A 24,197-nucleotide genomic window follows, 5' to 3' on the forward strand; every position below is an offset into this window, starting at 1 on the left:
TCAACAGACACGGAGGCGGTTTCTACTGGTGATAACACCATTTATGACAAACATCCAGGCTCCACCCGAAGGTAGCTCTGCTGGGTCAAAGAGCACACGGCTTTGACGCGCAGCCCAAGGCTGCAATGACTCTCCCCGAAGATGGCATTAGGCCATGCCTGTCAATGGGCCTGCTTCCCATATCCCCGTGCCGGAAGTGGGTATTAGCAAAACTGGAGCATGCCAGCCTGATGGGTACAAAATTGTTGGGTGGTTTGCTTTATATTCCTTTAATTGTGACAGTCGGGGTCAGAGATTTAGCTAGGACTTTGTGAGTGGGATGCTGTGGAAAAAAGACCCCCGGGACCAGGAAGAGACAGACCTGGATTCTAGACTCCCTTTTCAGCCACGAGACTGTGGGCAAGTCCTCTGACCTCTGGCTCCTGAGCCCCCTTGGCTGCAGAAGGAAGCCTCTGCATGGCCCGTCCCCGCCACCTAGTGCCTGACAGCGTGGAACCAGTGCTGGAAAATGAGCCGGACCCCACCGCAGCGCCAGGGAGGTGCTGGCAATGACAGCTGGGGCGTGGCCACCCGGGAGGCCAGCAGAAAGGGACCGTGTGAGAGCGTGTCCTTCGCTGCCACATATAAACCAGGGAGAAGGCGGGGGAGGGGGTACATCAGAGTGTGGGGGAGCAAGAGCTCACACTGAAACTGCCTCACAGAGAGAGTCCTCTGTGCAGAGGGCCCCATGCAGCAGCGACAAGCGCTCGAGTTACGCCCTTTGAGCTGCTCTCATGGGAAAGGAGCCTGTGGACAAGCTGGGAAAAAGCTCTAACAATGTCCCCTTCTCAGACATGCACAATGTGCGTCAGCTCACGATGCTCTTGCGGCCGCCAAACTGAAAGCATATACTCCCCCCAGGATTTTCCAGGCTCTTGTTAGACTGCGGAGTCTTGTCTCACCTAACCCTCACTGATGGCAGTGCCAGGAGGCATGTTTTTGGAAATGTCACTTTATGATGTTATAAACATTAATCAGTCTCCAGTGTTCATATTTATTCTCATTATTTTTGGTCTTAAAATTATAGGCATCGAATGTTCCAGAAAGTTATCAAGAGTTAGGTTTACGTTATAGAATTTGAAAGCCAGAGTAATAAACAAAAGATAAGGGAGCGAAGTATGTGGCTCTACGGAATTTTCCGTGGGGGAAAGAGTGTGTGGTTGAGCTACGGGCTGCCGGCCTGCCCCCACGGGACCACAGAGGCAGAACTCACCACACAGGAAGGCCACGGTCCGGAGGGTCTGCTGCATAAGGATCTGGGTGACCGGGGACAGGTTATGGTGCGTGTAGTGGGACATCACAATGCCTGAGAACAGGATGGCCATGATGCCTAGAGAGGAACCAAGAGGCAAAGCACAGAGACATGAACAGGGCAGAAAAGCACCTGCTACGTGATACACAAATATCGCACATTTTCTGCAAGTTACCGGGCCCTACAGTGTTACATGTTTTCAGAAAAAGGATAAGAAAAGGAGGAAGAAAGTACTACCTGAGGCCTCCCAGAGGCTTCAGAGAAGTGCTATGGGCGCCCTGTCTCTGGCAGCTTCCTTACCGGCTGGGTGACCTTGGGCTAAGCTTCTTCCCCTCTCCATGCCTCAGCTTTCTCATCTGGGCAGTGGGACTAACAGCGCCCTCCCTGGACCCGTCAGGAGGGCAATGGGGATAAGCCATGTAGAGTGATCACCACAGGCCCCGGGCTGAGCAGGTGCAGTGACAGCTGTCCCTGCCACCCACGAAGGAACGCGTGCAGGTGCACCACTCTTGGAGCAGAAAGGGAGCACAAGAATCTGGATGTGGAGAATGGGTGGATTTTTATTTACTTTTTAATATTTTTCTTTAATTTTAATTTTCCCTTCATCACAAGTTACTCATATAACGAGAGAGGAGTGACTAAAAAAGGATCTCTGTCCTTTCCTGAAAGCTCTCCATGCGTTTACACCTCCTGCTGCTCACTCGGGACTGAGCGTGGGCCCCTAACCACTCCCAAAGCACTTTGCACAGAGGGGTTAATTACCTCTCCGGCCTGCCCTGCCTTGGCAGCAGAAAAGGGGCCTAATTTTCACATAAGGAAGCAGAGATTTTTAGAAACTCATTAAATAAACGGCTAAAATGTACGGATTACAAGTGAAAATCTGTAAGCAGAACCGTAGCTTATTCCTGCCACTTTGTAGACAGGGATGCTGGGCTGACTTTCCACTTGGAAAAGTTGGAAAATGGTGAAAACCACCCTCGGGGCCGTTTCAAGCCCCGCCCCCCGCATACCCCACCGCCCCCCAGGCAGACCCACCCCCTGGTGTGAACAAGGCAAATTCCTATGCTCTTTCATTCTTCCCTGCCAAGGAGGCTGCCAGGAACTGGAATTCCAGCGAAGCTTCCCACAGTCCCAGGAGGCACACCTGACAGGATGGGACAGGGAAAGGAGAGGGCAGGCTCCCTGTGTCCCTCGAGGACTACAGCCCAAGCAGCACTGTGAACCGCTGCTCTGCTAGGTGAGAACACACACACAGCGACCTCCAGCGGGTCTTCCACTATGCTCCTGTGGGGCCCAGGGGGGCACCCCCAGACTGCTGAACCTTCCTGACACGGCCACAGAATCCAGGGAAGGCAAAGCAAAGCGAGACAGAAGGGGCAGAGACCAGAAGCTGAGGCTGGAACTCCACCCAACGGCGGAGGGGCAGCTCAGAACGGCTCAGCCCGGGCTGTGACAGGCCCTGCACATGGCGTAGCCTCACGACCCCGACAGCTCCATGCACGGTGCGGTTAGTCCCGGGGTCCAGATGAGCAACCTGGGGCTTGATCGTGGCACCGATACATTTCAGTTTTTACGGACTTGATCCTTAGCATCGCCACCCAGGGGGGAAAGTTCCCAGCTTCTGCGTTTCCAAAGCATTTTGCTTCACTCGTCTGCTTTAGTCATTGAAGGGTTATCAACTCTATGGCAAAGCTGAGACCCTGGAGTTCTTACCTCGAAATAAAAGTCAAACCCAGAGGTGCCTGAGCCATGTTTAGGTTGTGACTCGAGCGGCCTTCCACTGACACTGCTGTCCCGCCCATAGCAGTCCCAACACGAAACGACCTCTCCGGAAAACCAAAGGATCTGGGAAGTCAGAGGTGACAGCGGAAGTTGCCCTGGGACTGAGCAGCAGCATCCACTGCCGGAGCCCCGGGGAGCCTTCCTGCCTGCCCTCTAGCCCGTCCCGCCGCGGTGCTCTGCGGCAAGAGGGCCGGCTCAGTGCGGAAGGACTCTGGTGGTGGGTCAGTCTGGGCACCAGGTCAGGGCTGCAAACTCAGAAGCTTCAGGGGCCAGACAAGACAGACAAAAAAAGGATGACTAACATGTGAGCGAAGAAGGCACAAGCCCATCTCTGAAGTTCTCCCTGTGGAAGGGAGGGCTCAGTGTTGACCAGTCTTCCTTCTGGCCTTTTGAGAGATGCCAGAAATCTGTTTCGTATGGGAAATCTTCCAGCTTGTAAAGACGGCAAATAACTGAAATGTCAACACATTTTCTGGACAGATAAACAGTCCCCTCTAGAGGCTGAGTGTGGACCCTATGATAACGGGCCCTCAGGCCAATGCAAGAGTGAACAGCCAGCCACCACCTTAACCCAGGGCTGGACCGAGGTCAGGACATCTCTCGAGTTCTGCGGGCTGAAGGAAAGAGTCAGCAGCGGATGTGAAATCCTGAGGGACAACTTGAGTATCTGCCCTATGAGCCCTCTCCACCACCCAGACCACCTTCACCTACTGGAGCCGCCACCACACAGGCTGTGAAAACACCAGCGGGTAAATGGAGCAGACAGGCTCACTTCTACAGCTAAAAGCATGGGTATTTTATTTTAAAGATTATTTATTTATGAGAGAGACAGAGCAAGAGCAGGAATAGGGGGCAGAGGCAGAGGGAGAGGGAGAAGGAGACACCCTGCTGAGCAGGGAGCCTGATGCAGGGCTCCATCCCAGGGCCCTGAGATCAGGACCTGAGCCGAAGGCGGATACTTAATCAACTGAGCCACCCTGGCCCCCCAATGCATGGGTATTTTAAAAAAATGCCCTGTAAGGAAGAATTCCTGACATGTGTATTTCTTTTTAGAAGGCAAAATCATTTGAGGAAGTAGATAACTAGTGCAACAAAATGGCCAGCTTCAAGGAAGGAAGGAAATCCAATTCTCGTTTCAGCTAAATCCACTGTTTTAAATGTCACGAACAATGATGATGAATAGAGACTCAAGTCCAAAGGCAGAAGGTGAAGGGTGTCTATCATGGTACAATTTCCACTGCACCGCACCTTGCTGTGTTTTGCTATAAAACATCCAGACTCAGAGGTCCAGAGTAAGAGAATCTCCATTCACACCAGCCTGCCCCCAGGGAACTACTATTAAAGGTCCCGACACAGGCTGCCAGTTCTTTTCTTATGCCATAATAAAGCTTATCTGCCTTTAAAATGCGCTCAACAGAAGGATCCCATGATGTATGAAGCATGGATTACCAGCAGAGGGAATTTTTTCCCCCCAGAGGCATTTTTGAGGCCTGCAACACTTACCTGCCTTTGCACATATAACAGAATCCCAATTCCTTCCGGGGCCTACAGAACCCTACTGGCCGGGGTCCCTGCCTCTCTGGTCTTCCTGCTCTTCCTGGAGTGCGCCAAGCTCCCTCACAGCAGTGCCCCACTCAGCACTGCCGCCCCAGGTCCTGCCTGGGCTGGCTCCTTCTCAGCACACAGGTCTTAGCTCAGGCACCACCTGTTTGGGGAGACCTTCCTGACCCCCTACCGCGTGATGTGTCTGCCCTCACGCCACTATCCCATTGCTCTGATCTCTCTCATTCCTGCCCCTTCTTCAGTACCCGAAATTACCCGTATGTGTTTGCTTACCACCGTTCTTTGGCAGGTAGAAGCCTGATGTGGTCTTGTTTACTAAGGACAGCCCCAGTACCAAGGATAGTTCTTGGCGCAGAGGAGGCATTTAACAAATATTTGTTGAATGGATAATAAATCTTTTTTTCTTAAAATTTTGCAATCTATCTGGGAGTTCTTTCCACGGCAGCACAAATAAGTCAAATTCATTTATTCGGTGGCTGCACAGGATTCCGTAGTGAGAATCGACCCAGGCGCACTTCATCTCTCCTAGGACCAGTGGCTTGTGGGTTTTCTCCTACCCCGGGCACAGGAGCGCCGCACCACAACCTCTGGTAGAACGGAGGTTACGTCCCATCCTCCGTGACTCACCAGGACAGTGTGTCCCTCTGCCCCAATCCCCCTCCCTCAGCCCACTGTTGGCTAAACTGGCAAAAGTGGGGTCTGTTCAGCCCTGGATCTTCAGAGCCAGAGGGCAAAGTGGCCCTTGAAACTGGCCTCAATGACTAGACTCGTTAGGACTGACAGAGTCAGAACAAAGATTCTGAGAACAGCTAACACTAACTCATAACTAGGGGGCCTGTTTAATTTGCTATTAAAACCAGGATGTCTGTGACAGGGAAAGGGGGTGTCAATAATTTACATATTGAGGGTGTCAGGGCCAACAGGAAGTGTCACCCCAGCATGTCTCTTGTCAGGACTCTTACTCGCATTGTTCCCTTTAACCCCTGACTCAAGGGCCTTGGGTGGGGGGTATCCTTCTATATCATCTATTTCATGAGGAGGAAGTGGATGCTCAGAGTGGTTAAGGCGGCTCTGTGAGGTTGCACAGCTAATGAGGGGGCGGGGCAGGGATCCAACACAGGTCTGGCGATCTTAACCTCTGTGTCTGAAACACCTGATTAGGGTGTGTGATTCGGGGAACAGCACCCTGCTGTGTATTGTTGGTAACTGCTTCCTCAGTCCTCTGTGACAGAAGTGCAGGAGGAGAAGGAAGGGGGGATAGCAAACATCACCCCCCGCCCGACCCCGGCCGCACTCTCACAGAGGGACTTGACGGTCCTCACACACACCAGGGCTATCCTACCCTTGTCTGAAAACCGTGTGACAAATATCCCAAAGTCAAATATGGGCCAAGCCCAGCCAACGGCCCAGAGGCAGCTGAGCCTGCTCTTGGCTCGCATGTGCTGTTTCTGCCCCTACTGCCCACTGGTTTGTTTAGCAAAGGCCCTCAAAAAAGTGAAGCCCTACAAACAGAAAACACTGCCGCTCTGAAGACAAGAAAAACATTCCCTGGTTTTGATCACAAATTCCAAATGGAGGCATGAAATATATCTTTGCCAGCAGGTACTCGGTGTTCATCTCAAAGGGGTGGGGAACAGTTTAGAAAAACAGAGGTAAAAATAGCCAAGCTAGAGCCAAATGACTCACAGGTACTGTTTATGTAAGTGCCAAAATTCAGGAAAGATAAGAGAAGGAACTCGATGGCAGATACTGGGATGAAATTATCCAATAGAACTGATGGGAACAAATCAAATTAAGAACAAACAAAACCGTGAGGTTTACCAAGAGTTCTCTAGTGAAAATGGCCAGAGTCCTCTCTGCTTCCTCCTTGGCAGGATCTGCCCACCGACTGTAATTCTAGAGAACGATCTGCGGGGAAGGAGAGTGCTGCTCAATGGAGTAAATAAAAACCACTGGGGACTTCCATTTTGCTATGCCAACTGCAGTCCTGCTACAAACAACTAGAAAACCGGATCAAAGATAGGAAACAAAGGTGTCTTCTGACGCTGGGTACTACAGGGTAGGGCTGTCAGGAGGGAAACATTCCTGACTGAAGGGAAACAAAGCGGCCACTCCTGCTCCAGGCCCAGACAGAGCTTCCAGGCTGAGGCTTAGAAAGGGGGAACCTCCAAAACCCAGTCCAGCAGAGTCGGGCTAGCTGAGAAGGGACAGAGGAGAGGTGCGGGGCTGAAGCAGCCCGAGCAGCAGAGGAGGCGGCCTGCCAGAAAAAAAGTTCTGGGGGGCTACAGCAGTGTCCCCTTGAATCTTGGATTATACTGTTCCGTACACGTGTGGCGTGAGATCCTACGAGCGGAGGGCGACATACCACTGAAAAGGAACAGGCCAACAATTTCTGAAGGAGACACAGGGCTGGGAAGTTTGTGTTTCCACAGGCCAGAGTGGGGTGACCTTGTAATACAAAAGACAGGACACAGAGTCCTTAGAAGGGCACTGCGTTACTTCCTAGTGTTATTCCAGACCTGAGGACAAAGTCTGAAAGTAAACCTCAAAATGATTAAACTGATTTCAAGAAACTTGGATACACCACGGAAGAAGATCCAAAATTCTATGAAGAATACAAGAAAAATCTAGTAACTCAACAACATAATAAGGTTTACAGTGACTGGCATCCAATCAAAAATTAACAGGCGAGCAAAGAGCAGGAAAACATGACTTACAAGGAGAAGACACTGGCCGAGAAAGACCTAGAACTGATGGAGATGATGGAATTAGCAAACAAGGACGTCACAGCGCTGTACAAACATGCTCCATCAGCTCAAGAATGTACAGACAATCACGAACACAGTAAGGAGAGAAATGCAGGATATAAGAATGACCTAAAGGGAACTCCTGTGTACGAATAATACATACACATCTGAAGTGGAAAATACACCTAGCAGGACAGTGAGCATGGCAGAAGGAAAGACCCATGAACATAAAGACACAGCAAGAGGAATGAGCCAAAGTAAAGCACAGGCAGAAGAAAAAAAGATTGAAAAAAATTTAAAAGGCAAAGTATATTACGGGATGATAGAACACTGTCAATTGTAATTTTAGTAATTGGACTCCCAACAGGAGAAGAGATGGGAAAAGAGAAAAAAGTGTCTAAGAAATGGGTAAAAATTTCCCAAATTTGGTGAAAAGCTATAACCCCATAAATTATAAACCCAAGAAACTCAACAAACCCCAAGTGGAATATAATGACAATTATACCAAAGTATGTCAAAATCAAACTGTCACACACCTATCAGAACGGCTAAATGTTTAAAAATTAAAGTAAGTGTTGATGAGGACGGGAAGCAGCTAGAACTCTCTCAGGCATTCTAGTGGGGATGCAAAATGGCCCAGTCATTTTGAAAAACAATTGGCAGTTTCTAAGAAATACGTACTTACCATATGACTCTTCTTAGGTATTTATCCAAGATAAATGAAAACAGCCACACATATTCATACCCCAAATCGGGAAAAACCCCAACGTCCTTCAAATGAATGACTAAAATATGGTGCAGTAAGAATGTGTAAACTACTGACACGTGCAAAAACATGAGTGTCTTTCAACAACATTATGATCACTAAAAGAAAGGAGACACGATAGTCTGTATACTATGTAATTTCATCTGTAGGACATTCTGGAAAAGGCAAAACTATCATGATAGAATGCAGATCAGTGGGGGCCAGGGCCCAGGGCCAGGCCAGGGGACTGACTGCCCTTGGCAGTCTGACCCCATCCTTTCAGTGAAGGCCCTTTCAGGGACTTGGTCTGGGAAAGGGACAACACGGGAAGTGACATTTTGATCTCTGCCACAGGGTGGCGGGTGAAGAGAAGATGTGACCAGGACAACACTGAGCCCCTGAATCCAGCCAGGTCTAAATTCAGAGGTATCCCTAAAGGGCCAGTAAATCTCCTTTGTTGCTTAAGCTTTACTGAGTTGTGACTGTCTCTTGTGATTGGAAGTGACCCCACTGACCTAATCTCTTCCACCAGCCAGGACAATGTGCCATCAACCCCAGCAGTTCAATGTTTCTGTCACTTACCCGAGAGGGAGATTCCTTCTGCGAGCCCATAAGGAAGATAAGCAAAAATGATCATCATGCCGAACTCCAAGGAAGGCGTTTTCCTCAAGTCAATATGCTTTAGCACGTAAATAACAGTTGTCAAGGAAAAAGAACCAAGGGACAGTTGATGGGAGATGTTGCCTTCCAAATAGACAGGGTAGGCAATGGATACGAAAGGCTTCAGAACATCCCAGGGTAACATGTGAATATCCATTGTTTTCTTTTCCTTTGCAGGGAGACTGTTGTTTTAAGAAGGGGGATCTCACAAAACACTAAGAATGGAAACTCCTGAGACAAATGGCAGGGGAAGAATTAAAATCAACCTAAGTCAACTCATTTAAAAATGCTGACTTGGAAGGCTGGCAATGTGCCGGGGCTGCGGGGGCAAGGCTGGGGCCGCGGCCAGGAGGACAGCCCGTGCTGCCAGGTCCCTTCCAGGGCGTGTCACGCTTTCCCCCCTTCCTCCAACATCAGATAAGACAGCTGAAGGGGTGTCCAGAACTCTTGGGGAAAGTGCCCCACTGGAGGACCTTCTTTCACATTCCCGGAGATTTCTAAACTCATGCTCCTGTGAAAGGAGAATCTTCTCTCTCTTCAAGCACAGCCCTCGCGCCCGTGCTGGGGCTTGCAGCGCCCATCCCCTTGGCTTCCGTAGAGCCGGTGCTTCTCCATCCCCTCCCCGTCCAGGAGAGAGATAAATGTGGAGGAAAATACTGATCTAGAAAAAGTTTTCCATTCTGTTTATTGGTACAATATGAGAAGCTGTCAGCCAACAATGGAGACTTCAGACTTCTGGACAAAGGGGGAAAGGGAAAATTCAACAGGATGGCAGACCAGCAAGCCTGTCAGCAAGGGTGGCTCTTCCGGCCATCTGTGGAACACACTGCTCGTGGAGGAGGGCCAGGTGGCCGGCTCCCCGAGACGCAGGCCTGGGCTCCCACAGAAACGGTCTGGTGCCTGTTCCTATTTTAAACGTGACGAATTTTCTACAGCAATGAAGGTGTCATTGGTCCTAAGAGGCTCTCTCCTCCTCTGGCTAGAAAAGCGTACGGGCCATTGAGCAGTGCAGACAGCGTGAACATCCTGGACGGATTCACTTTGAAAGGCTCTTTTCTGAGTGTTTATCTATTCTCCATATAAACACTTTCAGTGGGGTAAAGACTCTCTCAGTTTGGTAATTTCAGAGGAAGTTAATTTCCAGTTTTCTGACTGTGACAAGTGAGACAGGGGAACCTGAAAATCTTAAGTGGGAAGTTCCCCTAATGGTGGGATCTGAGAGGGAACAGTGTGCACGACCGCGACACTCTGAAAAGAGACGTCCTAAATTGCACATGTCACATCTCGAAGCCCTTGGGTTTCAATGCAAGTGCTCCTTAAGACAAAAGTACACAAAGGTCCTCCTTCCAACACTGCCTTAGACTGAAATGGGCCCCTTAGGGAAGAGGGGGAGATGGCTGGAGATGGAGATAATAATGAAAATCTTCTCAGCCACGCGTGTTCATCATATTAAAAGGATATTAATGCAGAGATTAAGCCAGTGAGAGTGCCGAGTGCTGCTGAGCCAAAGAACATTTTGAGGAAGTAGCCAAGGGCTTGTAAAAATGTTTGCCACCCACTGACATCTGACATATTTTTCCTTGTTAAACCTTCAGCTGTGCTAGGAAGTAAAAGAAAAACAAGAAAGAAGTTAAAATGTTATAGACAAAGTTATTAGAAATCAACTAAAACTCAACACTTTTTTTTTTTTTTTTTGCTTATGCAGTCCTTCCTTCCTTCCTTCATTGGGTTAGGTCACTTACTTGTTGACCTACTTTGTGAACTAACACCTACTGTGTTAGCTTTCGGGGGTGGGGGGCCGCGGTTCAGAGAGCCTAGCAGAGTCCTTGTCCTGCTGGGGCTCCTTCTGTCTGGTAAGGAAGACCAACAAGGAGAGAACAAGTGACCACGCTGGGGGGAGGGCCAAGGGCTGCAGAAACACAGGGTGTGCGTCTAACTCAGCCCGGGCGGTGGTCAGGGAAGGCTCCTCCTGACGTGTGGGCTGGCTTCAGCTTTAGAAAAAGAAGAGTTAATTGGGGAGGAAATGAGGGCAAGTGCCCCAGGCAGAGGGAACAGCACGTGCAGAGGCAGGGAGCCCGAGAGAGCACGAGAACGCACAGCACATTCTGGGAGCATCCAATTACGTAAATCAGCATGGCTAGAACCCAGGAACGGGATGGGGTGGGGGCACTGGTGGGGAGAACGGTGGCAAGAGAGAAATATGACCAGCTGCCATGGTAGCCCTGGGAAAGGCAATGGCCCAAGCTCGGAGTTGGTATTTCACCACAAAGGCCCTAGGAAGCCATGGGGAGTGCTTCTAGTTGCGGGGGGAGGGGACGGCAGCAGGGATCCTGGGATAAAACCTGGAATTGAAGCATCGGCAGGAAATCTGAGCAACCTAAAGAAGAAATGTCACAGGGAAAGGGCCGAGAGAGTGGGTTAGGAGGCATTAGGAAGAACTGAAAGAACTTTCCTTCTAGGGTAACAGAACAAAGTAAAATGTTAGAAGCCATTAAATTCAGTTAATGGTTTTATCCCAAAAGGGAAAACCATTATACCATGACAATGGAGTCATCCTTGTTAAAGATCCTCCTCCTAATGGATTCTACCTTCAGACTACCTCCCGGATCCAACCACTTCTCTCCCTGTCTCTCCTTACCATCCTCTGTCCCAGGCCTTATGCCTCATGGCTCTTTCTAAACATCCTTGTCTTCCTTCCACTCACTGGCCTGCACGATCCTTTTCAAATGCACAATCTGATCGGGTCACTGGCCTGTCCAAACCTATCGACAGTTTCCTACTGCTTTTCAGGAGGAAGCCCGGTCTGAGTACCACCGGACCCCTGTGTCTGCCAGACCTCATGACCCCGTCTCCTCCTCACTCAGGAAGGGTCCCACTGTCACGGGACCATGGTCGTCTTTCACTGCTCCCTGGCCCCAGCTCACTTCCCAATCTGTTCCTCAGAACCCAGGGTCAGTACTTCCTCAGGGACACCTGCTCTGACGCCTTCACATATTCTGGGCTCTCCAGGAACCTGACTTCTTCACAGAAAGTGCCAACTCATGAGTCATTCATGAGTTGCCTGTGTCCATCTTGTTCACTGCTACATGTCCAGGGCCTAAGGCAGAGCCTAATATACAAAAGCAATCAGTAAACAAAACAAAGAATTATCAATAGAAATATTTGGTTTCATTAATCAGCGTTTCATGAATAGGTATAATTTTAAGGCAGGATAATCTCTGATTAAAGGGTAGCTTGGTCAAATAACCTCAGGAAGTTTTCTGTGATGATTCACAGCACAGTGTAGCATACAACATAATAAAGGTTCTGAAAAGTCCTGCAAAAAAAGAAATCGAACTTTTTTCACATAAAGTTTTCCCAACTCACTTGAACACACCATCTCCTCCAACCCCTTCTTTCCCAGCCGACCACAGGTTAACACCCTACCTTGGGGACTGCTGAGAGCCAACATGGGTTCAACTGGGCAAGTGTTTTTGAAGGCTAAGCTCACCCACAGTTCCCAAATGGACCTAAGGCCGCCAGCACACGGTGTCCAGCCGCCACCCCTTCAAGCTGGTCCACTGGCTGGGGCCACTGTTTTCTTTTCATGCAGAGGCCCCATGGAAGTGACTCGCTGGTGAGGTCACATCAAGGGTGGACAGCAGACCCAGGACAGAGGCCAACGGTTTCTGAACTCAGGATAATTGAAAGTAGAATTTGGACTCTTTCTGGTCTGGCAAATTTCTACCTTTTTTATTTCTTGCACTTAAAAGAACATGAGACAAAACTGCTTCAGGATCCATTTTATGAGCCTACTCTGCAGCTGGAGAGCACAAAAAGGTTTCCTCTGTAGCAGTTATTGTAAGAATAAATCATCATATTAACAAATCAAAGCTAAAACGAATTTAATTAAAGTTAATGAAGAAACAAAAGATAGCTTTCTGGCACTTATGAAAATGAACACTTCAAAAAAGGGGTATAATTTACTCACACATTCAGTTGCAAAGATAAGTGTGTCAGGTCACTTTGAGAGAGATCATTTATGAAGTAGACTCTCAAACAAGATGTGAGTCTATCTAATAACCAAGGAAAGGTGACAACAGTCCCCTCCTGTCCTGCTCCCCAGCCCCCCAAAACAGGCACGCCTACCATGCCCGCTGTCTTTCCAGCCTGAAAATGCCCACCGGCTCATGAGACAGCTTGGCTGAGAAGCCTCGTTCCCACTCCTCAGAGCGGCGGTCTCCCTCTCCGTACTCCAGGCACTGCACTCACTCCTCTGGGAGCATCCTTCTCCCACCCTGGACTGACCTTGTCAAGTCCAGCTGTCTCTGAGCGACGTTTGACACGTGGAGGGCCCTCACCAGATGCTGACGGTGGACAGCCAGCCTTTAGCATCCCGCACCCCCTGCCCCCAGCCTGCAGAACGCACACATATGCATGCGGCCCACAGCTCCAGTTTTGGGAACTGTCATTACACGTGACCTTGGCCTTCAAGAGCATTTTTCCAGGAAGAAACTGTGGCTGCTTACAGTGACTCTATCATTTCTCACTTTCAAAAGAAAATAGCTCCTCCTCTTTAACCTTCTTGTGGCAAAGAGTCTAGGAAAAGCTCAGAAAAGGTCCTACTTCTGACAGATTTTTAAAAACAAAACATATTAGAGAAAAAGCAGTTGAGTTGAGCTCCTAATGTATAAAAATAACTCATGATGCCATTGCCAATTTGAACAAAATTCCTTATCGTGAATGTTCAATATGTGCAGCCACCAGGACACGAGACAAAAGTCAAAACCCGAAAGTGAAAAGGCTTTCGGAGTAGATCTTAAATATTACTGTGATAATTGCCTAATAAAGCTACAGAAATCTTTGCCAAGAGAAACGTGAAAAAGCCAATAGTGGGGAACTTGCTAAATAGATCCCAGGAAGTTCACAGAATGAACTACTCTGTAACCAGGAAAATAAGGTTATGGAAGATTATTTTTCCACTCTGCTCAATTGGAAGAGTTACAATACAGTATACAGGGCATACGTCCCACTACATAAAACACAGGAAGACTTCCAAATTGTTAACTGTAATTATCTCTGGTTAGTAATAATGCATGTACTCTTACTTTTCTAAATTTTGTATGAAGAATATATGTATTACTTTTAGAATAATAAAAATGTTTTAAAGTTGTTTTTATTTTAAGGTCTGCTAATTAAGGTTGCAATTAAGCAACATTTGGTAAAGTTTTTCTTGTAAGATTAGGACAAAACTAGGACAAACACAGGAAATGGTAACTGGGGGACAGGCGTGGAAGAGGAAAGGATCTAATATTAACTGATGTCTGCTGCTTCTCACACAGGATAGTACTTATTCAATCCTCAAACCCAGTCCTAGGCTGGGACATCATCACCCTCACTTTACTGCTGAGAAGCACGTGGCTCAGAGAGGTAAAGGAACTGACCCAGGGCCACACAGCTGTGAGTGGCATCAACCTGATTCTAAAACCTGGGTTCCTCCCACTATAAAACATCGTTCTATTCCAACGTAAAGATCCTGAATGTAGTCTATAATAAAGCTTTTAAGAAAATGCCAACATCCACAGAGTGGCTATGCTTGACCAGGAATCTGCCAACAAAGGAAACAGGTTTTTCTTTAGCAGAACAGAGCCTGGCTCCTAAGGTTCTCTTAGCTGATTGTAAAACACTGTCCAGAGCTCTTTCCTCCAACTGCTTTGACTGCCAGTGCCTTCTCTGGTTTTGCTAAAACTGTCTGGGTCTCCTGCCCATACATGCTAATGAGCACTACAAAAGACAGAGTTCAAGGAAACAGGCCTGCGTCAGAGAGACGCATGTGAGATGACCTTAGAGTCATTTCTTTTTCTTAGTGGCTTCTTGACATTTTAGGATTCATCTATCATTTTCTCAGATTCTATCAACAAGGGCAGGGATACTGATGAACAGATGAGAAAGAGATTCACAGTGTCCCAAGCAGCTTCCATGCAACAGCATCTTGAGCTGGGATGCGTGTGAGCATCGCGGGCTCATTCTCCACCAGGGGAAAGGAAGGTGCTGGGCGATAGCCCCTCAGTGGGAGAGCAGGGCCTCTGCCTTCCGCTTCTGTCTGCACCGAAGCTGTCCACACACCCATCCCTCAACTGGCTGCTCCCTCCTATGCTGGAACTAATAAAGCACCTCAGTTCTTGGGTCTCACCCCCAGAACAACTGAATCAGAAGCTGGGAAGGCAGGGCCTGGGACTGCTCCAGTTAATAAGCACCCCTGGGACCTGAACAAGAAGCTGCACTTGAAACCACTGTGGAAAGGTCCTAAAGGGCGGGCTTGCCTCTGCTCAACCCGGGCCTTGACAGCACCGCTGGTGTGCGTGAGGGCCTGTCCAAACGGAAGACGGAGAAGCGCGTGACCCGGCCGCCCAGAGGACAAGCAGCTGTTCGTGCAGCTGCCTGGGAACAGCTGTCTCTCTGACACCAGGACCTTCAGTGGCGGCCTTGAAGAAAGGACACTCACTTGGTCAGGACAATGGAGACTGCGTCGTTGAGGATACTCTCTCCAAAAACCAGCATGTTGAGCACCGGGTCCACGTGAAGCGCATTGAAAATGGCAATAGTGGCCACCGGGTCGACGGCAGAAATCAGGGAGCCAAAAGCAAAGCTGCACAGAGGAGAAAAGGAAGGGGTCACTCAGCGACGCTGACCGTGGGGCCCACACAGTAAAACAGCAAAGCCAGAGCCTGTATGCGGTCTGACACGTTCGTACACACCGGAGCCGCGGTAACTGGAGGAGCCGCTGTCTCTTCTCCCGCCCCACAGGCAGTTGTTAGAATAGCCTGGTTTCCCACCCTGAGTCCCCGGGCTTTATCTGACCAATGACGGATGGCAGACTTTTGCTGAAAATATATTAGACATCCCCAGCCTTCTTTGTCAGAGCAGCCAGAACCGTGATGGCTCACGGGAGCTCCTGGATGTGACCTCTGCCTCTCCCCTGGCCACCAGAGTGCCACCTGTGACTGGCCTCGGCTGCACTTAGATTTGCAACATCTCAGAGAGTACCAAAAGTCAGCAGCATCTCTGGGGTGCTTCAAGGGGATGGCAGCCACCCATGCCAGCGCCACCCCCCACCAGGCCAGCAGCTCCCCCCTAACAGTGCCCAGGAAGATGTCATTCTCTCCAAGAAAGAGCTATTAATTGTCCGAAATGTTTCAGGCACTGAGGCCAATAATGACCACGTCCCGGGCACGGTGTGGGCACTTTACGCACAGAAACTCGTTATTCCACACAGCCCCCATGTGTGGTGCCACTATTACTGCCCCGGCTACGTAAGACAGGGAGGTTAAGGAACTTGTTTAAGGTCAGACAGCTAAGAAGTGGCAGAGCCAGGATCCAAACACAGGCCATCCGGCTCAGAGTCCGTGCCCCTGACTGCTATGCTGGACATAGCAACACGCAGACACCAAGGGCGGTTCGGAAAATGGCAAACATGACGTGGAAGATCAGAGTGACCTGGCGGGGGCAACAGGGTGGGCCACTTAGACTGGATGGTCAGAAAAGGCCCCTGAAGAGATGACTCTTGCTGAAACAAGCATCTACATGATAAAGAGCAGATGGCCAAGCCAGGATCTGGGAACAGACAGCGGCAAGATGCCTCTGAGGTGGGAGCGAGCTTGCTGGCCTGAGAAACAGACACGTGAGTGTGGCAGCAGCCCGCGAGGGTAAGCGGCAGGACATGTCGGAGGCTGGCAAGCAAGGGAGGGCCTCATGGGCCACCTCAGGAGCCTGATGATTTATTCTCTGAACTTGTCTTTTTACCCCTAAGAGTTCTTGAGAGCCTTCCAATCCTGTCAAATGACACGCCCGGCACTGCTTTCCTTCTAGCTCAGCAGACAGACGAGCTCGGCCCCCTTCTACAACATGAGACAAAACAGGGACCTCCAACGGGGCAGATCTGGGTAGAGATGGAAGCCAGAGCCCGGCCACCTCTGTTTCATGCCCTCGCCATGGGTGTGGTCTGGGAGGGAAGCGGAGCTACTCGCCCGGGACAGGGGTGGGCTCTGTCCACTGCACCATCCCCAGCAGCCCCGCACAATCACGTGAGTCGGGGCTCAGGGAGAGCGGGGCTACTGGGCGGAGCTGCCTGGCTGCCTTGCCAGCTACAGTGCGCCCTCTGAGCCAATGACCCGGAATTCTGGTCTCCAAGGCAAGCTCCCTGTGTCTGACTAAGGCGAATCCACGCAAGCGAACCGGCTCACCTCAAGGACAGCGTCTGGATCTCAAGCTGAGGAGGAGACCCCAAAAGACAGTCTCAGTTCAGAGCTCAGTTCCACACCTGCCCTGTCCGCACAGGTTGTCACATGTCACCTGCCTCTCACCTCACTGGGAGTGCCCAGGGAGTGGGCACTACATGTTAGTCACACATACTTTCTCGGGATCTGTACTGAGCATGGCCCAGAGGTATTTGGGGATGGCAGGCAGGAGGGCGGAAGAGGAGGAAGGCGAGGAAAGAAGGAAAGGTGACACCACCAAAGGACTGACAACCTGGGGGGTGGAGGGGGCTGCTTGCCGACAGCAGGCCTTGAGGCCCTCCTGCTGCACCCTGACCTAGAGCTTGTCTTCTTGTCTTAAATTCCCACTCTCTCACCCCAGGGCAAATCATCAGGGGTCTCAAGGAAAAAGAATGTCTAAAAAGCATTTTCTGAATGTCCAAAAAGAAAGAGGTGGGGGTGGGGAACCTGGGAGCCCCTGGTGGCTTGTGTGTGGGGTGCTGACCTTGTGCGGCTCCAACCCAGAGGACAGGGCAGCGGAGCAGATGGTCACGGTTCTCTCTGCCCAGCATCCACACCCCTGGTTTTGGGAATAGCACCCCCATTTTCCTTTGGGGAGCCACACCTCCCCTTCTCTCTTCCCACAGAGTTGCATAGGGCTCTAGGAGTGGGCAGGGGACCCAAGTTTCGTCAGAGGGCCATCAGCAGGCATTTTACCAGGTCATCAAGAGTTAGGTTGGCCCTTTTGGCTGGGATAGCTAACGTGAGGGTGACTTGAGCCTGAGCCATCAGTGCTGCCACGTGGGGCAAGTGTGCCCGAGGACGAGGCCAGTTGAGAAGCGTGCACAGAGATGCGGCGAGAGGAGAGATTCCTGGACAGCGTGGGCCCTGGGGGCTGTCGTGCTGGAAGCCATCATTCTGGAACACTTCATTTCTGAGCCAACAACCTTCTCCCTGCCCCCAAAACTACTTGTGTTGGGTTTCATTTGTGCCAGAAAAGGCCTGACTGATGTTCTTTGTCGCGATCCCTGTAGCAACCTGAACTGAAACCAGAGCAGGAACTAGAAGCAGACAGACTGATGAATGGACAGAGGGAGGGACGAACGGAAAGATCCATGTTAAAGCAAAAATTACAGTGATAATGATGTACTATGTGTTGGCTAATGAATTCCAACTAAAAAAGAAAGCAAATACACTTGAATAGTAATCGAAGACATGTGGTGGTCACTTGGGATCCACTGTACATGCTTGGTCTTTTCTGTATGTTTAAATTTTTCGTAAGAAGCTGGGGGGAAATGCTTTGCATAAATCACGGAAGACATTTAGCTTGAACTGGGGATCCAGAGTGGGGCAGAGCCTTCCTGGCAGCGAGCATGGAAAGTCTTAAGTATGAACAACCCGACTCATGGAGCGCTCCGTCTCAGGAGTCCTGTCATCATGTGATCAGCTGTTCCCCCTTCCACTTTCGTGGCTGGTTTTTTATAAGGCCAGAGGCTAGAAGTTCAAGTTAAAAATGTGTTTTCCTGATTTACTCTATCATCTCATAAGACAGCAACATCACCACGTGAAGGACCGGCGTGGGGATGTAACTCTGCTGAGTCCACCAGTGACCTTGCTCTCCAGCAGAACCATGGCTATGATAAAATCTTATGTGCAACCAAGTTATTTTTACGTTTTCTGTTGTGCAGAGGTCTGTGGGTCTTACGTTTGACCGACCTGGCATTTTGAAAAACTAACTTGTCACCATTTAAAATCTAGGAAATTCATGATTAACATCTAGAAACCTGGCCTCTTGTGGGGGGGAAAAATGCTTTTTTAAGATTTTATTTGTTCATTTCAGAGAGAGAGAGAGAGCACAGGCAGGGACAAAAGAGGAGACGCAGGCGCCCCACTGAGCAGGGAGCCTGATGCGCGACTCAATCCCAGGACCTGGAGAGCCTCACCTGAGTTGAAGGCAGACGCTTAATCTTAACTGAGTCACTCAGGTGTCCCCCAATTTTTTTTTTTTTTTTAATATTTAGTACTTCTGGGCCCATATTCCCACATGGTGATTACTGGGTAGAGCTGAGAAGTCGCCTTCAGACAAGGTGCACTCTTCCACTGTGGTCATCCAAAGACGCACACAGGCAATGCCCCCCGGTTAAGTGCCTGGCCAGGCCCTGTGGCTGTGTGCGTGTGTGACTGCTGGCTTATTTTCCCCAGAGCGTTCCCCATGTAGGGGACAGTTGTTTTCCAACAAGAAAGAAGTGTCTGCACACACAGAGAGAAACCCTACCTGGTTCTTACTCTCTGCTTGTCGAAGGGACAATTCTTTTACTCCTCTCTCCCTCAACATCCCGATAAACACTGGTTTGATTCAATGCCACAGGAATTCATCAAGCATTGTCTATATCTCTAACCAGTTGCCCCAGAAAAGGTTGAAGGACATTCTTCCTTTACAGGAAGGGGTATGGGGTGTTTCTTTTCACTTGCAAAACACCTACAAAATGTGGGCCTCAGTTCTGCTTTATTTCCAGCTCCTTATGGAATAGGAATGTGATTTTCGCTACTTGTTTATATATTTATATATATATATTTATATATCAGGACTATCTTACACTAAAAACTCCAAAATTTGTGTTCCTGGTGGAAAGATGGGATTGGGTTGGCTGGTAGCAGAGGCACATTTCCCATGAAAGGGGCTTCAAGATTCTAGCTCCCAAGTTGCTGAGGGCTGAAAGCTGTGGCTGGCCTGATGGGAGAGATGGGGCTGAGAGCTGGCTTTGCTTTCCAGCCCCCCGCCAGGCCACAGAAGCAACCACCGATGGTCCAGAAACATGGACCAAGGCTGCACACGCGCTGGACTTCTCAGAGAGGGGACACCAGGCCTCACTCTGCCTGTGTGCTTTTTAAGCACTATCTGGTACTATCCAGGAGACAGCGGCCTGGGTTGCTTCTTGCTAAGTCAGTTAGGAAATTCCCAGGCTGGGCTCTGAGACGGCTGCTCTGAGCGCTCACTGGGGCAGCGTCAGACTGAGCAAGATATCCACGGTAAAGCCCTTGGCCCTGCCTGCTTCCCCAACCCTACCCCACACTTGGCTTCGTGGGACTCCCACAGGGCAGACTCTGTACACCTCGCCCCCCACTCCACCCCTAATCTATCCAGAGGACAACTTTTCTTCGCGGCCACTGAGAAGACTCAGAAATTAGCCAAAGATGATTCTGGGTAATGAAAGATGCACTGTGTGGTTAACGGACCAGAGTTATTCTCTCCAAAGCTTAAATTAAATCAGTTATTTCAATCAGCAATGCTCTGACTAGAGATCTTCAAAATTCCACAATATAGTTTTGATTCATTTCTGAGCCACAAGTGAATTCAGCAGAAATCATCGGCAAAACAATGAGAGAGACAGAACAGAGAAATACCACACCCGGGAATCAATGTGGAAAGAACTGTCCCCAGTCTGAAAAGGAGTCATACGGGTGTGACAGTATGAAAGATTTACCTGTCTGTCATGTTGAGTTTAGAGATTACATCAGCCTGTAAAATAAAACACACAAACACACAGACACAAAAAAAAACCCCTGGAGAACAGCCAAGAAGATTAAAATGTCCATTAGTGCTGTATTAGAAACTAATAAGGACATTAATCTTCAGTCCCCAAACCACTTGAAAAATAAAGAAAACTCCTAAGTTTTAGTTTAAGCATGCATTCGATCATTATACAACAAAAGTATGGAACAGAATGCTACATCTTTCAGGCCAGTTTAGGCCTGGTTTTCTTAAGTTCATTCCCATTTGATGCTAGAAGCTGTGCAACGAAGAAGGGTGCAGGACAGACATATTTATCCTGGCGCCACTGAGGCGGCAGTCCAGGTGACGCTCAGATGCCATCGGCTTTGGCCGCTAGCTGCCCACAGAAGCAGACACATCCGACACACACACGAGGAGCCTGCCAGTCACCCAGAGGCCTGAATCTCAAACTTAGTTTATGGAACTAGGGCAGGCAAACTTTCTGCAAGTGCCCATAAAGGAAAAAAACTATGACATGCATAGACATGCAGAATGCAAAACTAGAGATATTACCTTTCTGGGTAGATTAAAAGTAATTTGAACTCAAAGTACAGAACACTGGGAACTGGTTTAGCAATGGTGGAAAATCTAGAGTATGTAATTCTATGGCTGGGCAGCTTAGAATTGAGTGAACATATTCAGAATCTTGATTTCTAAAAATTCCAAATTTTCATTAAGAAACAGTGCCTAATCCTGATTCAGTCTACTTGATAACATAACTGATACTGTTATAATCTGAAGACCTTGGTGGTATATATTCTGCTTTATTTTTAGTATTCTGTCTTAAGAAATTATTGGCTTGCAAATAAGATCCAAAACTTTTGGGCATTATGGAGAAAATTCACTCAATTCCAGACACCAACGCTCTTTGAGGATACTTAGAAACAATTTCAGCATGCCTTTACTGTGCCTCGTATGAGTTTGGATTTCCTTCCAGGACAGCATTTACCTTGAACGTGAAACTCAGGACCCACAAAGTATCCCTACCCCACCTCCCTGCCCTAGCTCTAAGAATGTGAGATTCTCAGAATTTTTCAAAGATGTTTCTCTTACCTGACCCAGAAAATAAATTCCTCCCCCTACTACAAAAGCGGAAATTGCTGTACCGAAAACAGCAAACAGGGTGATGGAGCCAATATTTTGAAAGAAGTTACCCTGTTGGAAAGAGCAGAGATAAGAGAACTGCTTAGGGTAGCTGGTCCAGTCGGTGAAGGCATGCACACCCCACCTGGTCCTCTGCATACACCTGATTCTCTGCAAAAGACCACCCACCTGGTTTGTGCTGTCTTCACTTTGACCCACCACTTCCGCTCGGAATGCAGCTAAAACCCAACCAAAGCCTGGATGGTTGGACCCCTGTGAAGACCTCTAACCTCCCCTTTGTTCTCTGGGTGGTTCTAGTCACACTGGTGACTCTCTCTGTCTCTCTCTGGTTCTCCGAACACAGCATGCTCCCTGGGCTTTGACCATTCTTTCTTCTTCCTTGCCTGGTGAACTTGAATCATCCTAAGATCTTAGGGTGGTCTGGCTCTTCCTGAGGGAAAGCTGCTCTCATCCCTTACCCAGGTCAGATCCTATTCTATGCTCTGAGTGCCCAATAACCCTCTCCTGGTAGCGAGTGACAGGGCCAAAATCTTACATTCATTTATAGAACTGTTTGATGTCTGTCTTTCCCACTAAGCTATATGCTCAGCACGGGGTGGAGGGCAGATTCATGATGACACATACACACAATGACCCCGTCTGCTTTTATATAACAGTTGCTGGCATAATGCCCATCAGATGGGAGATGCCCAATGAATAGGTACAAAAGGAATTAATTGTGTTTCATGTCTGATCAAAGTCCAAAGCTTACATAATTATAATTTTTTATTTAATTTAAAAAAAGAACATAATTTCCTTTAAAGACTTTAAGCAATCTCTATACCCAATGTGGGGCTCGAACTCACAACCCCGACATCAAGAGTCACATGCTGCACTGACCAAGCCAGCAGGTACCCCAGAAAAGGTACACTATTATAAAGAATGTCAAGATAATAGATTATATGATCAGAAAATTCAGTTTGCTGTACAGGACTTCCAGATAATTTTATTTTACTCTAGGGATGTCTGGGTGGCTCAACCAGTTAAGCATCTGCCTTCGGCTTAGGTCATGATCCCAGGGTCCTAGGATTGAGTCCCATGTTGGGCTTCCTGTACAGCAGGGAGCCTAGTTCTCCCTCTCCCACTGCTCCCTCCCTCCTCATTTTTTCTCTCTAATAAATAAATAAAATCTTTTAAAAAATAATTTTATTTTACTCTATTAGTATCTTCATCAAATATGACAGATGAGATATAATTCTACCTATACTTTATAGCATTTAAGAGAAAATATTTGAGTCCTAGTACTATGGAATTATCTTTCAAGTTTCCGTAAAATTTTTTAAAAAGCTATTTATTAGACTCCTGTGGGCTCCACTTAGGAACAATACCAAGGACCCCTGACACTTGACTGTGGGCAAAGACAAGGAATTCCATCCTTCTGCTTAACTAACAAGCCACAGACAACAGGAAGTGCTATTTTATTCTACACGTTTTTTTTTTTTTAATTTTTAATTTTTTATAAACATATATTTTTATCCTACACGTACTTTTTATTTTGAAGATTTTATTTATAAGCAGATTGAGGAAATATTTTAGAACAATGCTGAGGAGATTGATTTGGTTTTTACTTAAAAATATGACACTTTGGGGGTACCTGGGTGGCTCAGTCATTAAGCATCTGCCTTCAACTCAGGTCATTTATTTATTTATTTTATTTGACAGAGAGAGAGAGATCACAAGTAAGCAGAGAGGCAGGCAGAGATAGAGGGGGAAACAGGCTCCCTCCCTGCTCAGCAGAGAGCCCGATGCGGGGTATACATGTTTTTTAAAGTTTATTTATTTTTAGTAATCTCTATATCCAACAGAGGGCTCAAACTCATGAACCTGAGAACAAGAGCTGTATGCTCTACTGACAGCCAGATATCCCTGGAACCGGTATCTTATTAAAGATTTATTTATTTATTTATTTGAGAGAGAGAGAGGGCGGGCATGCACAAGCAGGGAGAGGGGCAGAGGGAGAGGGAGAGAGACTTAAACAGACTCTGCACTAAGCATGAAGCCAGACACGGGGTTCAAACTCATGACCCCAAGATCATGACCTAAGCCAAAACCAAGAGTCAGAGGCTCTTTCCACTGAGCTGGTCAGGAACCACAGGAAGTGCTTTTTTTTTTTTTTTTTTTAAGATTATTTGTTTGACAGAGAGAGTGAGAGAGACAGCAGAGAGGCAACCACCAGCAGGGAGAGTGGGAGAGGAAGAAGCAGGCTTCCTGCTTCCTGCTTCCTGCTTCCTGCTTCTTGGGCAGACCAACACAGGGCTCGATCCCAGGACTCTGGGATCATGACTTGAGCTGAAGTCAGATGTTTAATGACTGAGCCACCCAGGTGCCCCAGAAGTGCTATTTTAAAAAAAGTGTGTCCTCAGCTCAACACTGGTGGCCCCAACAAGCCCATCTCCTTTAGGAGGCTACTTCGCTTCATTCATACAATCTGATTTGGCCTCCCATAATCTGACATTCAATTACTTTGTTTGGTATATCA

General features: G+C 48.4%; 1 protein-coding gene across 5 annotated transcripts in view; it reads right to left on the minus strand.

Annotated features, from left to right (window-relative positions):
• The window catches only part of SLC9A8 (solute carrier family 9 member A8), a 70,645-nt gene that overhangs the window by 14,378 nt on the left and 32,070 nt on the right, over positions 1–24,197 (minus strand). For 3 of the 5 annotated variants that reach the window (XM_032350377.1, XM_032350378.1, XM_032350379.1), the window contains 6 exons: positions 21,629–21,730; positions 20,508–20,542; positions 15,273–15,416; positions 10,250–10,388; positions 8,711–8,816; positions 1,253–1,369 (listed from right to left, as the gene is read on the minus strand). In XM_032350377.1, coding sequence (XP_032206268.1) covers positions 1,253–1,369; positions 8,711–8,816; positions 10,250–10,388; positions 15,273–15,416; positions 20,508–20,542; positions 21,629–21,730 — 643 coding nt within the window. The remainder of the gene's footprint in view (positions 1–1,252; positions 1,370–8,710; positions 8,817–10,249; positions 10,389–15,272; positions 15,417–20,507; positions 20,543–21,628; positions 21,731–24,197) is intronic. The other 2 variants (XM_032350381.1, XM_032350380.1) reach the window with 2 other exon arrangements.

This window comes from Mustela erminea, chromosome 7 (assembly GCF_009829155.1).
Source record: "Mustela erminea isolate mMusErm1 chromosome 7, mMusErm1.Pri, whole genome shotgun sequence".
NCBI lineage: Eukaryota > Metazoa > Chordata > Mammalia > Carnivora > Mustelidae > Mustela > Mustela erminea.